The 14,170-nt window shown below is 39.8% G+C and overlaps 1 protein-coding gene across 1 annotated transcript in view; it reads left to right on the forward strand.

The window, feature by feature from the left end:
* Positions 1 to 14,170, forward strand: part of PRTFDC1 (phosphoribosyl transferase domain containing 1) — a 51,927-nt gene that overhangs the window by 22,865 nt on the left and 14,892 nt on the right. The window contains exon 4 of the mRNA XM_020801542.3: positions 8,112 to 8,177. Within this exon, the coding sequence (XP_020657201.1) occupies positions 8,112 to 8,177 (66 nt within the window). The remainder of the gene's footprint in view (positions 1 to 8,111; positions 8,178 to 14,170) is intronic.

A 14,170-nucleotide genomic window follows, 5' to 3' on the forward strand; every position in this document is an offset into this window, starting at 1 on the left:
ATGCTTCCCAACAGACTAAAAATAAAGGTGTGTATGCACTTAAGTCAACACTTCTAAGATGACTATATTGAATAGTTTTGCTGCTTTTCCACAAAGAGCAAACATGAGGCTGAGGACGTGGCTGTCATTCTTCCGTCACTGATTAGAAGATAAAATGTGAGTCACACATATTCACATGGAGAATATGTACTCTTACAATCTTTTTAAAAATAAGATTAGAATATACGTAATAAAGACTGTAGTGGGGATAACTCAAGGAGTCCTGTATTCCGTGCCGAACATCTCTAGGTACAAGGAGGATGCATCGAGTGATGGAAAAGATGTAATCTTAGACATCCTAGAGTAGTGGTCCCCAACCTTGGGTCTCCAGATGTTTTCGGACTTCAACTCCCAGAAATCCTGGCCAGCAGAGATGGTGGTGAAGGCTTCTGGGAGTTGTAGCCAAAGAACATCTGGAGGCTCATGGTTGGGGACCACTGCCCTAGAGAACTGCTACCAGCCAAGGGAAGCATTACCAGACGAGATGGACAAGAGGTCTGACCTAATATAATGCCCTGTGTTTCTGTGTTCACTTCATACTTTTGCACTTCCGTGAGGTTATCAGTAAGAAGAACAAATGTTCAGTACTATTATTACTATTGTTGTTCCGGCAACTAATGGGCAGAATCCTATTGGGTTTTTATGCATACTCAGAAGGAATCATAGAAACCACGGCTTGTCTCTCAGGTAGCTCCATCCTGAAGTTAGTGTTTACAGGATCGCAGCAAGGCTGAATGATCCGAGACTGTAAAATATAAGTCATGTTGCCAAGTACCCAGAAACCTGCTATCCATTCTTTGCTTCCCTCTCTGCTCTTTCTGTGCACACCGATTTAGCAGTCCCGTTCAGAAAATGACTATAAAAGTTTGGATGGTAGACAAAGGTATGCAGGCAAGGCCTTGGTTAACACTTTAACAAGGTAGATTTGGAAATTTATTGCACTTGTGTTTCTGCCATGATCAAGATAACCTTTGTTCTGCAAGAACAATGTTAAAAGATTCCATTTTGTGCTTAGCTACCACAGACTGACAGATGTGCACTGCTCTGTGCAACTTTCACATCAGCCATGCTCCTGTTTATGGGGCTTCTTTCTTTCTTGAGACCACCCAGTTCATTGCACATGTAGCTTAAGATGAATTCAAGCCTCTCTGCTCCAAAAGGAAGGGAAGGAGGAAGAATATACTAATGGGCTGCCCCAACCATTTCTAAAGATATGATCTAATACTAAAAGAATTGGCAACCTAAAAGGTTCTGCTGTTATGGAAGGTTTGGCAAGGTGGCTCTAGAAACATGTTACATAGATAAAAAGTAAAAGAATATTATTTAAGGGGGGAAAAATCCAAAATCTAGATCTTGGAGAATATTGATAATATTTTGATTGGTCCTAATAAAGTTATTGCCCAACTGTGGATTTTGGAATACTACATAGGGTTGTTCTCTGTAACACTTAAAAGTATATGTCACAAGAGGTTAATGCAAGTCAAAACTGAGAAATATGTGGCCTTGCAGATGTTGAACTGGAATTCTTGCCAGCCCTATCTTGCATATCCAGTAGTGATCGATGTCAGAAATCATAGACATCTGGGGGGGTCATTTCCCATCCCTGGTTTAAGCTAAAAAAAACTGTAGGATAGTTCAGTGGTTTAGGTATCTGGTTGCAGAGACAGAGGTTGAGAGTTCAATTCCCCGCTGTGCCTCCTTCATGGGGCTGGACTCAATGATCCGTAGGGTCCCTTCCAGCTCTGCACTTCTAAGTTTATAAAAATATGTTTATGACGTTGGAAGTGGAGGTCCTATATATCTGGAACAATAGATACGATCCATTCAAACCCGCCAGCAAAACTGTAGCATCTTAAGGCTACAACACATTGCGAGTGATGTCAACCCAAGCCTCATTCACATATGAGAGCTAAAACATGAATATGTGGCCAGAGGATTGCACACTAAATGAGGACAAGTAAGTGACAACATTATAGAACCATCAAACAGCCATCTGTAATTTTTACTTTGCTTTAATCAGAAAGCATTAGGCTACAATGCTTTTTAGAGCTATGTTTCACCCAGTTCAACAGGACATAAGAGTAAATATGTGTAGGTTCAGAGTGTTAAAATGATTCTGGCACATGCTTGGTATTCAGCTTTGACCATTTGCAAAGGAAATGAAATCAGTTTACAGTGGGTTACCATTATTTTGGTTTGTCAGATAATATTTTTTTTCTTGTGTGTCTTGCCTTTCAGCATAATTATTCTCAGCATCATGCTTTCCGAATAAATGCTCATTAAAACAAGTTACGGTTAAAACTTACAGAAATCTTATAAGAGTAACCAATTGACAGTCTATATAAAGCAGCAGAATAAGAGAAATGACATTTAAAAAAAAAAAATCACGTGTTCAGCAAAGAGGTTAAGCTTTTATTTCCCCTCTAGAAAGGAGAGGGGAGATGATATTTGAGTGGGATGATATTTAGAAAGCAGAGGCCACCACAGGAACACCACTAGTTGAGGGCCATCTAGTATCCACAGTTGGAACTGGAGCACAGCTTCATTTTTATTGTGGTTTCTCTCCTGTTAGAGGTTGGCTATTGGGATTTCTCTGTCTTTGGATGCAGCAAGTCTTAATAACCATGTGTTGCATCTAGAGATGGGCAGGTACCAGATAAGCCATGGCTAACCACAACTCCCTGGAAAAACGAAATGGTTCACAGTTCATTTCTCTGGTTCATGTCTGGGATGGGTGGGTTTCTGCTTCTGCCACTGCTTCCCCCACAGATGCATGCTCAGAGGCAGGCCAGCTCCCAGCAGGGAAGCTGGCTCACTGCCTCTGAGGATGACATCTGCTGCGGTGGAAGCAGGTAGGTGGAGGCGACAGGAGCAGTGGGAAGGGGATGAACAAGCACTCCCTTTTTGCTGAAGCATACAAAACTCCAAAGGAAAAAACATTTGCCATTTCATTTTGCTTCAGCAAAACAGGATCCCTGACCTGGATCATGAACTGTGAACTATGAACCAGCCTGGTTTGCTGGGTTTTTGGTTCATTTCATGCCCATCTCTAGTTACATCCAAATGAGGCTTTAGAGGTTGTTCCCCCCCACCAAGCCAAAAAAGTATTTTCCTTCCTGTAATTCTTTTACCATTTATTTTATATGGAACACTTGGCTGTATCAATCTATACTTTTCATTGAGCATTATTTATTTGACTTAGTACTTCTTCCCTGATTATTGCTCTTGATCCAAGAAGTGTTCATCATCCTCTGATGAATCTTCTCTTTTAGTAGTAGCATTCTGCTGGAGGAACCAGTGTGATGTAGTGCACTTTTTTTGGCCATGGCCATAAACACAGTATGAAAGATAGGCTGAATCTGGATTGTATAATGAACCTTATAAGGTAGCATGAGAAGAATTGTTTTTAGTGTGTGGCACCCCAGAGGGCCATATGGCCCCTATTGAGAATGGTGGGTTTAGTGGGTAGAGCAATGGACTAGGACTCAGGAGAACTGGGTTGGATTCCCTAGTTCTGTCATGAAAACTCTCCGGGGGGGGGGAATAAAACCACTCCTTAAATAGCTCGTTTTCCTTGAAAACCCTATTAGAGTTGCAATAAATGAGTTCTGAATTGACGGCATATAACAGGCAGCCTGCTTGATAGTTCACAATTCCTTGCTCATTATTGGGTGATCTAAAATTCTGAAGAGGGGCTTAGATGGGAAGAGCTACTCTTTTAAGAAGTAACGGACATGCAAACAAACTCTCTCCCCTTTGTCAAATTTCTGTGAAATGCAGATATTGGAGGAAGGAACACAATGAAATATGTTGGAAGGGGAAAGTACAGATTATCCATGGCAAATGCACTGTAAACAATACAAACTTGAAGAGCCCACCAAAATAGACTTGTAGCACATTTGTGACCTTGAGCAATCACAATGAGGTGAGGAATATATTTTTTTTTTGCAATAATTATAGTAGTATCCCTGTTTTCTGGTTCTGAGTTTTTAACCTGTTTTCACTTATGCATGTTTTCTAATCCTCCTCTGCAGATTTATCTGTAGTATCTATTACAGGAAAACACAGAATTCGGGCTTATTGGGTCTTCTTTGTTTTTGGCCCGACCGTCAATTTCTGCCAAGCCAAATTTGACACATCAAATATAAGCCTAGAATTAAAGCATTTTAACCTAGGAATATGTTTTGAATACCAGTGCTTTGCATGTAAAAATACACCCCTGGTTATCCCGAGCTTACTTTATTTCAGTGATATCGTTTAGGGTACTATGTTGTTATTATTAAATAGAGTTAGAAATGATTGTTGATGTACTGTAGCTCACCCAAAAAGCTACTTTCCGCAGCTCCTGCTTAATTTTTTTGATGTGACTAACTTGATTTGCCTACAGTGTCTAATTACATGATTGGAGACTGTTTTGTATGCTGCTGATCAGGAAAATTTCATTAGGCCGAGCAGAAAGCTGGAATACAGAAATAAGTAGGCACTTTTTCTGGAGAAGACTGAGAGAGGAACTCTTCAGTAAGGACTGTTCTTCCAATGGTTGCATTTGAGAAGCACTATTATTGTAAGAAATAGTGGAAGGCAATAAGTTTTGTCATATCTGAAGCTGGTCCTTTTGAAGTAATGGCGGATCCAAGAGGGAAAGGGGGCAAAGGGAAGAGTCTTTAGGTTTCTTCCTGTTTATTTTATCAAATCATTTCTGTATCATTCCCCCATTTTACCTTTGGCCTACAACCATTAAAAAAAATGAAGGCAACAGAAAGCAGGTATTTTTCAAAATAGAATTGTAAAAAAAAAAAAGAGAGAGAGATTGAGAGTGAGTGAGAGAGAGAAAGACCACAATGCAAGCAGGAACCTAGTATTTTTTAAAAAGCTATTTCGAAAGACATGAGATGGGAGCCCCTGAACTTCTTAAGGGGCAGAGTTGTGTAGCCCATTTGCCATAGCTGAAAAGGTCGGTAGCCCTATATCCTATATCCATCCCAGCCAGCCAGCCAACAGTATGTTTGAAGGCAGAAGAATGTGGTAAGGTAAAGGTAAAGGTTCCCCTTGACAATTTTTGTCCAGTCGTGTTTGACTCTAGAAGGCGGTGCTCATCCCCGTTTCCAAGCCATAGAGCCAGCATTTGTCTAAAGACAATCTTCCGTGGTCACGTGGCCACTGAGGTGGTCCCTATTTATCTACTCGCATTTGCATGCTTTCGAACCGCTAGGTTGGGAGGAGCTGGGACAAGCGACGAACGCTCACTCCGTCACGTGGATTTGATCTTGCGACTGCTGGTCTTCTGACCCTGCAGCAAGGGCTTCTGCGGTTTAGACCGCAGCACCACCACGTTCCTCTTCGAATACTGTGGTAGAAGCCCTCAAATGACACGTGCAATGGATAAGTAGCTTTGCATGGGTGTAGGAAGTCCTTCCAGGTACAGTGGTGCCTCGCTTAGTGATTGCCTCATTTAACGATGTATTCACTTAGCGATGAGGTTTTTGGAGCAATCTTACGCTCTGTTTAGCGATGTTTCCTATGGGGAAATTTCGCATAGCGATGTTCGGGACCTTGCTTTGCTTAGCGATGACAGTTTAGGTCCCCCCTGTTTCGCTTAGCGATGTCCATTTTCGCTATTTTAAGTGTGTCTTAAAATGTTCAAAAACTGTTTAAAATGCTTGGAATCGTTAGTGCACCTTGTAAAACCTTTGCAAACTTAATTTGGCTTTGTTCTGAGTCTTTGTTAATTTTTGGTGAATTTTCCCCCGCCCCATTGGAATGCATTGAACTGTAGGTTTGACAAAATATACTATGTAGTGGAATTAGTAGGGCAGATCTTGCTAGGCTGTTCTGTATATCCTGCCCTATATGCACCAGCTTCTACCAGAATTAGTATTGCCTTTTTGGTAGCAGTCAGGGTCGTGCTAAATGCTTCTCAACTATATAGACCTGTAGCCTCTGCAACTTTCCAACACCATGGAGATTCGGGGAAAGGGCCACTTTACCTATTGGGTTTGGATTTGTCATCTAGTATTAAAGGCACAGGAGCCCCACAAGCAGATAATTATTTGTACAGAGGTTCTGTCATTATAAACGCTGAGGAAATGGAATATCAACCCTGGCTACCCATCGTTGGGTTGCAGCAGAATATCTGTAAAATCTCAGCTAAGCTCAGAAGCACATACTGCATGAAATGGGGAGAGATATTTCTGACAGAGTATGAGGTTCAGATGCAGAAGGTAGACAATAGACTATGTGGCCAGATAGTTTGTCACATGGCAGAAATATTGGGACAGGTATACTCAGTAGCTTCTCCCAGCTGGTTTGAGACAGTTCTTTAAATATCAGATTTTAATATAGGCTTAGGGGGTTCCTGATTGACCCATAGGGTTAGCTGACAATATCTAAGGTAGAACTGAAGCCCAGAGGTCAAGGTCCCAACTGACCTAGTGGGTCAGACTTTTGTATTTCTGCAGTTATTAGCTGCCTGCTTTCTGGAGTTCTGAGAATACTCGAAACATGAGATGTTTCTTGACAGCAATTTCTTCCATTTGCATCATAGAATTGTGACGAGTCTTGGATCAAAACCCTGCTAAATGGCTTGAAACCTGGCCAGAAGACAATAAACAATGTATAATGAGAAACAGCAACATAGAGCGTTTAGCTGAGATAGGAAGTCAACAAAAGGAGCTGCTTATTTAGCTTCTGTAATGCTCGAGAAAGTTACGTGGATCGCCGGTCCGGCTTAAGAAGATTTGTCTTTCTAAGCTGGCATTTATGGAGAAGTTGGAAAACAGAGCTTGGAAAAGCTATATGTTGGGCAGCAGCCGTGCTGGCTGCATCATATTGGGATTTTCATCTCCCAAGGAGGAATTTTTCCAAGTTTGGGTTAAATATATGATTTCTACATTACTAAGTATTTAATATTTTGACATAGGGGTAGGGGAGCAAAACACGAAAAAATCTGAGGTACGTAAAATGTAATAAACATCAATATACAGTATTCTAGATACATATTTCATGGCATAAAGCTTTATGTGAAGATAGTTAATACCGTGTACATGAGGGTACTTTATTTTCATTTGCACATCTGCTCATTCCATTGCAAGGAAATATTCTTCTTTGGCTCCAGTTTGCAAATATCTATACAGGGAATTGCATAGCCGTTTCCCCAGTAGCAGGCAGTGCACAACAATACAGTCCTTAGTATCTCTTAATGGCTAGTATAATCCTGTCCTTTAAAAGACTCTTGGAATCACTTTCCCATTTCTTTGCCAGCAGCAGAGTTGTTGCTGTAGCCAACAATGTTGAAATGCAAAGCAAATGTACTTCAAAGTCTTTGAATGGGATCTGGCTTTGTTCATCTCTTCATCTTGAAGAGATGAACAAAGATCTTTTCACAAATTTCCCTGTGTTAATTATTCTTCTTTTAACCCTCTAGGTCAGGAAGACTCTTGTCTCAAAAGGAGAGTTTTATATTTCTCTTTTTATCAAGAAAACTTTATTTTTCCCCCCATTTTGGAAGGATAAGAAAAACCTACATGGTTTTCTCAGCCAGTTATCCCCTAGTGTTCTGTTACTTTTCCCATCTTAAGGAGATCTTTCTTTTCGTCTTTTCTTCCTTTTTTCTTTTTGTTGTATTATCAGTTCTGAAAGTTTGCCTACATATCACACTTTTATATGGACTTTACCATGAAGTTTTTTTTTCACTGTGAATTATAATTAGATACTACGGTGTCACAGTGCCGTATGCATTCAAATACTATGGTATTAGAGAAAAAAGTAGCAGTGCCACAGTAGTCACAGAAAATGGTTGTCATCATGTAACAGTGGCATTTTCCAGGACATGCTGACAGATGTTTCTTTGTGGAAAAAATATGGTAAATTTATAAAACTGAAAGCTATATATGTTGTTGGAAGAGAGTTTGTTTCAGAGACATAAAAAAGACCAAAATTGTCCTGTTTCCTCCAAAAAATAAGTTGTCAATCCCAGAAAAGGATAACATATACTTCTGTGAAAGACCAAAACCCATTTCCCCCTTTTCCATAATGAAAAAGTAAATAAAATGTTGCATGTTTTTCTTTTTCAGAATGACCAATCCACACAAGACACCCAGATCATAGGTGGAGATGATTTTTCAAAGCTGGCTGGAAAGGTTTGTAAATTGTTAAAATAAAGTGCTGTTAAAGGGACATCAGAAATCCAAGGTTGCCATGCAGTATCTGTTGCAGTGGATCTCTCTCAAAAAAGCCTACTCATCAGGCTGCTGGTAATGGTAACTAGAGATGGGGGTATTCCTCGCGATAGATTAACCACTCCTGGCAGAAGGTGGGATGACGAACGAGCCTCTTTGCCAGGTTGAAGAGTGGCTAATCCATCACGAGCAATGGAGAAATAGGAAGGCACCGCGGGGCTTGCAGCAGCAGTGGTCAGTCTGACCCCAGGGGGCTGGATCTTCATTATCTGCACCTGTGGGGGGATATTCGTATTTGTATATGAATACCCCCATCTCTAATGGTAACACAACATGCTAAAAGCACACCACACAGCAGATTAGTTTAGCACATGGAACAACCAAAATGATTTCAGCAAAGGAATGAGCAGTGTGACAAGTTCAATTTTTGAAAGGCCAGTCCAAGTTCTGTTTTCAGACAAATCATAGTTAAGGTTAACCACAGTTTGTTGGTTTCAAGCTAAACAAGACGCACTTAATAACAATTGGAAATGAATTTTTCCAAACTCTTCTTTGTAGCCCTGGCAGATAAAGAGAAATGGGAACTTGGGAACTCAGGGCTCATACAATCTTGTTCCTGTCATTATAAACGATGTTTTTTTTTTGTGGTGGCTGAATGCAGCCTTGATCTCTTTTAGACCTAACTGTTTATTATTACACCAATATTGACAATGATGAATTTATAAAAGATGTTTGAATACTTAACAATAAATATTTTATTTCAAGTATTTATAAAGCTGAAAAGCTGATGAGTATCTCTCTCCCCCCCCAATTCCCTAAGTTCTGCTTGAATATACTACTCATTTTGCAACAAATAGAGATTTTTTTTGTTCAGGGACGAGATTCTTTTAATCCAAACATTACCATGCAAAGCATTACTTGAAGAGTAAAGAGGGCAGATGGTGTGTGGGGACAAAATATTCACAATAGCAAGCCTTGGGATGCATTTGGGGAAGACAGCATTAAGATCTATTTTCACTTCTTGTGTAATTATTTTACATTAGAAATAGAGCTGTTAACTCATTAAAGGTTTTTTTAGTTAATTAATCATGTTCTCTTTCCTTAATTATTAACTTCCTTTTAAATAAAATTACCAAAATCTCAACAAATTACTGGGAGAAGGAAAGGTAATATCACAATTTTTTGTAATGTTAGGCAAAACCAAAAGAAAGGGAAAAAAGTAAAAAAACATGTGGTATCTTAAATATTAGCTGCTATATTTTAATGTGAACTTCCTTGTATAAATCCACTTCTTCAGACTGAAAATGAAAATAAAGTTTTATTTTTTAAGAAGCTGCCTCTTGCTTAGAGACTCAAATAGTGTAACTTTTGGAGACAGGTTGCAAATGTATATAGACTTATGTTTTTGCACTGCAGTGCCTGAATTCTCCAGATAGCACCTCCCTTAATTGGACCACAGCTCCCAGAATCCCCAAGAACTCCTCAGGCAGAATTCTGGGAGTTGCAGTCCAAAAACTCAAATCTGCAGATGTTTAACAAATTGCCCCAAATGAAGAAATAACCATAGACATTATCAGTTACACGCTGCACCATACAACCATTATGCAACTCATAATGTCTCTGGTGGTTTCTTAACTTGGGGCAATTTGCCTTCAAATATCATGCTGTTTGTGCCATGCCAGCATAGCTAAGTAAGAGAAATTTGGGCTACTCTTTCAGAAGGGAAATCAGCAATTTTTTGCCCATTCTCTAGAAAGCCACCACAGCAAGAACAAATTAAAAATCCCCTTAGGGGTTTATTTTTTGTTCATGTTTTACATATTTCTTTCAACAAACTGGTCCCTAAAATAGCTAAGTAAATGTGTTATTACTGATTAAAATTAAAGTTTTTATTAGTGAAACCAATAGTTTTCAACTAGTGATACCTGTACCACTGGCAATAGTAGTCTAGTGGAATATAGGGTTTCCATACCATGCAAAAATAACATTACTATTTTTGGATCAACAGAGATAGTTATAGCAATAATATTCCCAATAACGCAACTCCACTCTATTAAACTTAATTTCATATCTTATAATTACCATGGAAACAACATTTATATTTCACAGTTCTAACTTTCAATGGGAATTACTGCTTTTATTCATTAGTGTTTCTTTCTAACAATACAGTACTACTGCAATATTTATGTCCTTAGCCATTAAAGCAAATAACTATAACAACAAAATGGTTTTAAACAAGTAAGTGTCCTTCCCATAAAAACTAAAAAAAAATTGTTTATTCATTCTGTTGTATTGGGACCCAGGTTCTTTGACAGATTGATTCTGGATTATAACGTGGAGGAATTCTGGCATAAAGCACAAATCTGTGCAACTTTTAACTGGAAATAAGGCACATAGATACATTGACCGTTCTTCTGGATAGAAGTGTATACATGGCTGTGCATATTTTTAAATGGGTACTGCAAACACATTTACAAAAATGTTTTTCTTTATATATATATATAAAACAAATAATAACAACAGTGATATCAACTCATACCCAAACGGAATGCTACAGTTTCTACATTCGCAAGTTATTTTCACCAGCACAGTGGTTCCCAACCCTTGGTCACCATATGTTCTTGGACTAAAACTCACCGATGCCTTCACCACTAGTTGTGGTGGCCAGGATTTCTGAGAGTTGTAGTCCAAGAACACCTGGGATCCCAAGGTTGGGAACTACGGCACCAGCACCAGAGCAGGACTTGCTTGTAGAAACAAGGAAGGCTACAGATATCTCTTTGAAGCCATACAGTGGGGTCTTGACTTGAGAACTTAATCCGTATTGGAAGGCGGTTCTCAAGTCAAAAAGTCTGTAGGTCAAGTCTCCATTGACCTACAGTGCATTGAAAACCGATTAATCCCGTAACAGGCCGTTTTTGTTCCATTTTGGTTTTTTTCTGGTCTGTAAGTCAAATCTCAGGCTGCAAGTCAAACCTAAATTTTGCGGCCAGAGAAGTCTGTAACTCAAAAAGTCTGTAAGTCAAGCCGTCTGTAAGTCAAGGGTCCACTGTATAAGAACAAAGTGCTAAATGTATTTATTGACAGAGGTAGGATGTCCACAGTATAAACAAATCAGCTCCAAATACAGTAGTCATTAATCATCATAAGGGCATGCCGTCAAATCAATTTCAAGTTATTGTGACTCTTTCTGGAGTTTTCTGGGTAGATAAGTAGTTTACCATTCCCTTCTTCTGGGGGCATCCTAGGATTGTGCAGTTTGCCCAGGGCCACACCGGCATCTGGCTCTTTTCTCAGGAGACACAATGGGAAATCAAACTCCAACCACTGGCTCTGCAGCCAGATCTCTCAACCAAAGGAGCTATCCAGAAACCCTAAAATAAATTGCAAATGTAAATATATGAGATCACTACCTGGATTCACCCTTCCTGTGCCCCTCCTGCACAACATATTGAAATTCTACTACCTCCACCAAGGTGGCAAGGGCCTTATCCTTCTCCAGGGAACCGGCAGCTCCTTCACATTCTCAGCTCAAATCTTGTATCACAGCATCTGCCTAAGATTTCCCTAGTCATTGGGCTGAACCAAATAGTTCATAGAGGTTACAACTACAGGCTTAAAGTGCATCTCTAGGCATGTCTGTTTGGATGTACAGTACCTTCCTCTTAATTCCATAGGGCTTACCACTAAGTAAATGCACAGAACTGCAAGTACAATCTGTGCTCATTCGAGTTTACTCCCAAGTAAGCACACAATATTGCATACAAGATTTATTTACCTTTTTGAAATAGTGAAGGAGAGAAAAGAGCAACTCTGTGTTATCATGATGGGCGCAGGGACAAAAATGAACATATTATGCAAGCTGAAAGACAGCCTGTAATTTTTTTTCCAAGCTCTGATTATGTGCCTTCTTTGTAACTAACGGCATTATGGGTGTCCTCACAAAGGTTATGTAAATTTACCAATTTTATTATAAATACCCGCGGTGTTAAACATAGCAACCTTTTTAAAAAATTGTCTCAAACAGAACTGCATTTATAAACCGTATGTGTTTATTTTCATCTTTGCTTAAAGATGACTTGTATAATCCCAGTTGACAGGATTAGGTAAATCTAGATATTTTTTAGTGGGGAAGAGCCTTTTCACATTCAATCTAAAAGAGGCTTAAAGCCACATTTTGAGATATATTAGGAAACTGAAAGCTGTATGCAGCTAAATATTAACCAAACATATTATCTTTTTTTGTTCTTGAAAAGCTAATTTGGGAGTTTAACTTCATGTGGAAAAACCTGCTGGTCTTCAAATTAATCAGAATCTTAGCTTTTATTAGCTCAACCGTTAGCGTTCTGCAGAGCAGGGATGCGGAAGTTATGAGCCTTCAGCTTTTTAGTTCAACTACAGCTCCAATAATCTTTCACCACTGATTGTTTGCCCCATAACTGCTGTTTCCTTGGTATTTCCCCCCATGACCTCTTGTGGTGGAGAAAGGACATGCCCTTTGTAAGTGCAGTAGTTGAAACATGCTTTTAATGCAAGGTAGTTTGACATGGATATTAGTCTTACTCAAGTCCTCCCCCCCCCCCAACTTTGCCTAATTAGCCATGTAGAAATGAGAAATCAATGGGATGAGGACCTTCAATTCAGTAAAGGATGTGTTATCCTGGATCTAATCTCATACAGCCTATAGCCTAATTTAAAGCTGCCCTAACTTTTTACACCCCTCACGGATGGCTTGACTGGGGGTGGGGGAGGAGAGGGAAAGATGGAAAATTCTGGTGGTCAGGATGGGGGCTGTATAAATCTGCTGTGCTGCAAACTATGCCCACATTGGTTCTTTTCGTTGTGAATTTCGTTGTATGTGTATATACTTACAATGACAATAAATTATTATTATTATTATTATTATTTTTCTTACCACTATTAGCTTTTATTCCATCCAGGATCTAATTTAGGTTCCAATTAATCTTCCTAAGGAAAAAAAGAGGCGTGGGCAAACTATGGTGTTTTAAATATTGTTACACTTACTGTTCCATCAGTTGTAATCTTCATAGCCAAGGTGATAACAGGTAGGAAGTCCAAGTTGGCTATATGTGCAGCCATCTCTTTTATATAATCACATTCTAGAAGCTAGTTAATGGCTTGGGTTCCATCTGGAACTCTCCTAGTTCCTTCTTCCTTCCAGCTCTTGGCCTGGTTGCAAGCTATTGGCTTGCCCCACTTAAAACCATGGAAGAAAAGAACCTAGGTAGAAGAAATTAATTTTAACATTAGCCAGACAGGTCTGCAAACTGAAGAAAATATTTGCTTACATCCACTAGGCAGTACTATTGATTTGGCTTCAGATGGCTTCTCCTAGTGAGTAGTCCCAGTTCTCTGATGGAGGCTTGTCACTGTTCTCTATTATGAGCATGGTTACAGTAAGAAAAAGGGATGTGGTGGTGCTGCAGGTTAAACCGCAGAAGCCTCTGTGCTTTAAGGTCTGTAGATCTTCAGCTGTAAGATCGAATCCACGTGACGGAGTGAGCGCCTGCCGCTTGTCCCAGCTCCCGTCAACCTAGCAGTTTGAAAGCATGCAAATGCAAGTAGATAAATAGGGACCACCTTGGTGGGAAGGTAACAGCGTTCCGTGTCTAAGTCGCACTGGCCATGTGACCACGGAAACTGTCTTCGGACAAAAGGCTGGCTCTATGGCTTGGAAACGGGGATGAGCACCACCCCCCAGAGTCGAACACAACTGGACAAAAATTGTCAAGGGGAACCTTTACCTTTACCTTTCAGTAAGAAAAACATGTTGGAATTAGGTTTAGTAAAGGTAAAGGTTCCCCTTGACAATTTGTCCAGTCGTGTCCGACTCTAGGCAGCGGTGCTCATCTCCGTTTCCAACCCATAGAGCTAGCGTTTGTCTGCAGACAATCCTCCGTGGTCACGTGGCCAGTGTGACTAGACATGGAACA

Source organism: Pogona vitticeps, chromosome 6 (genome assembly GCF_051106095.1).
Source record: "Pogona vitticeps strain Pit_001003342236 chromosome 6, PviZW2.1, whole genome shotgun sequence".
NCBI lineage: Eukaryota > Metazoa > Chordata > Lepidosauria > Squamata > Agamidae > Pogona > Pogona vitticeps.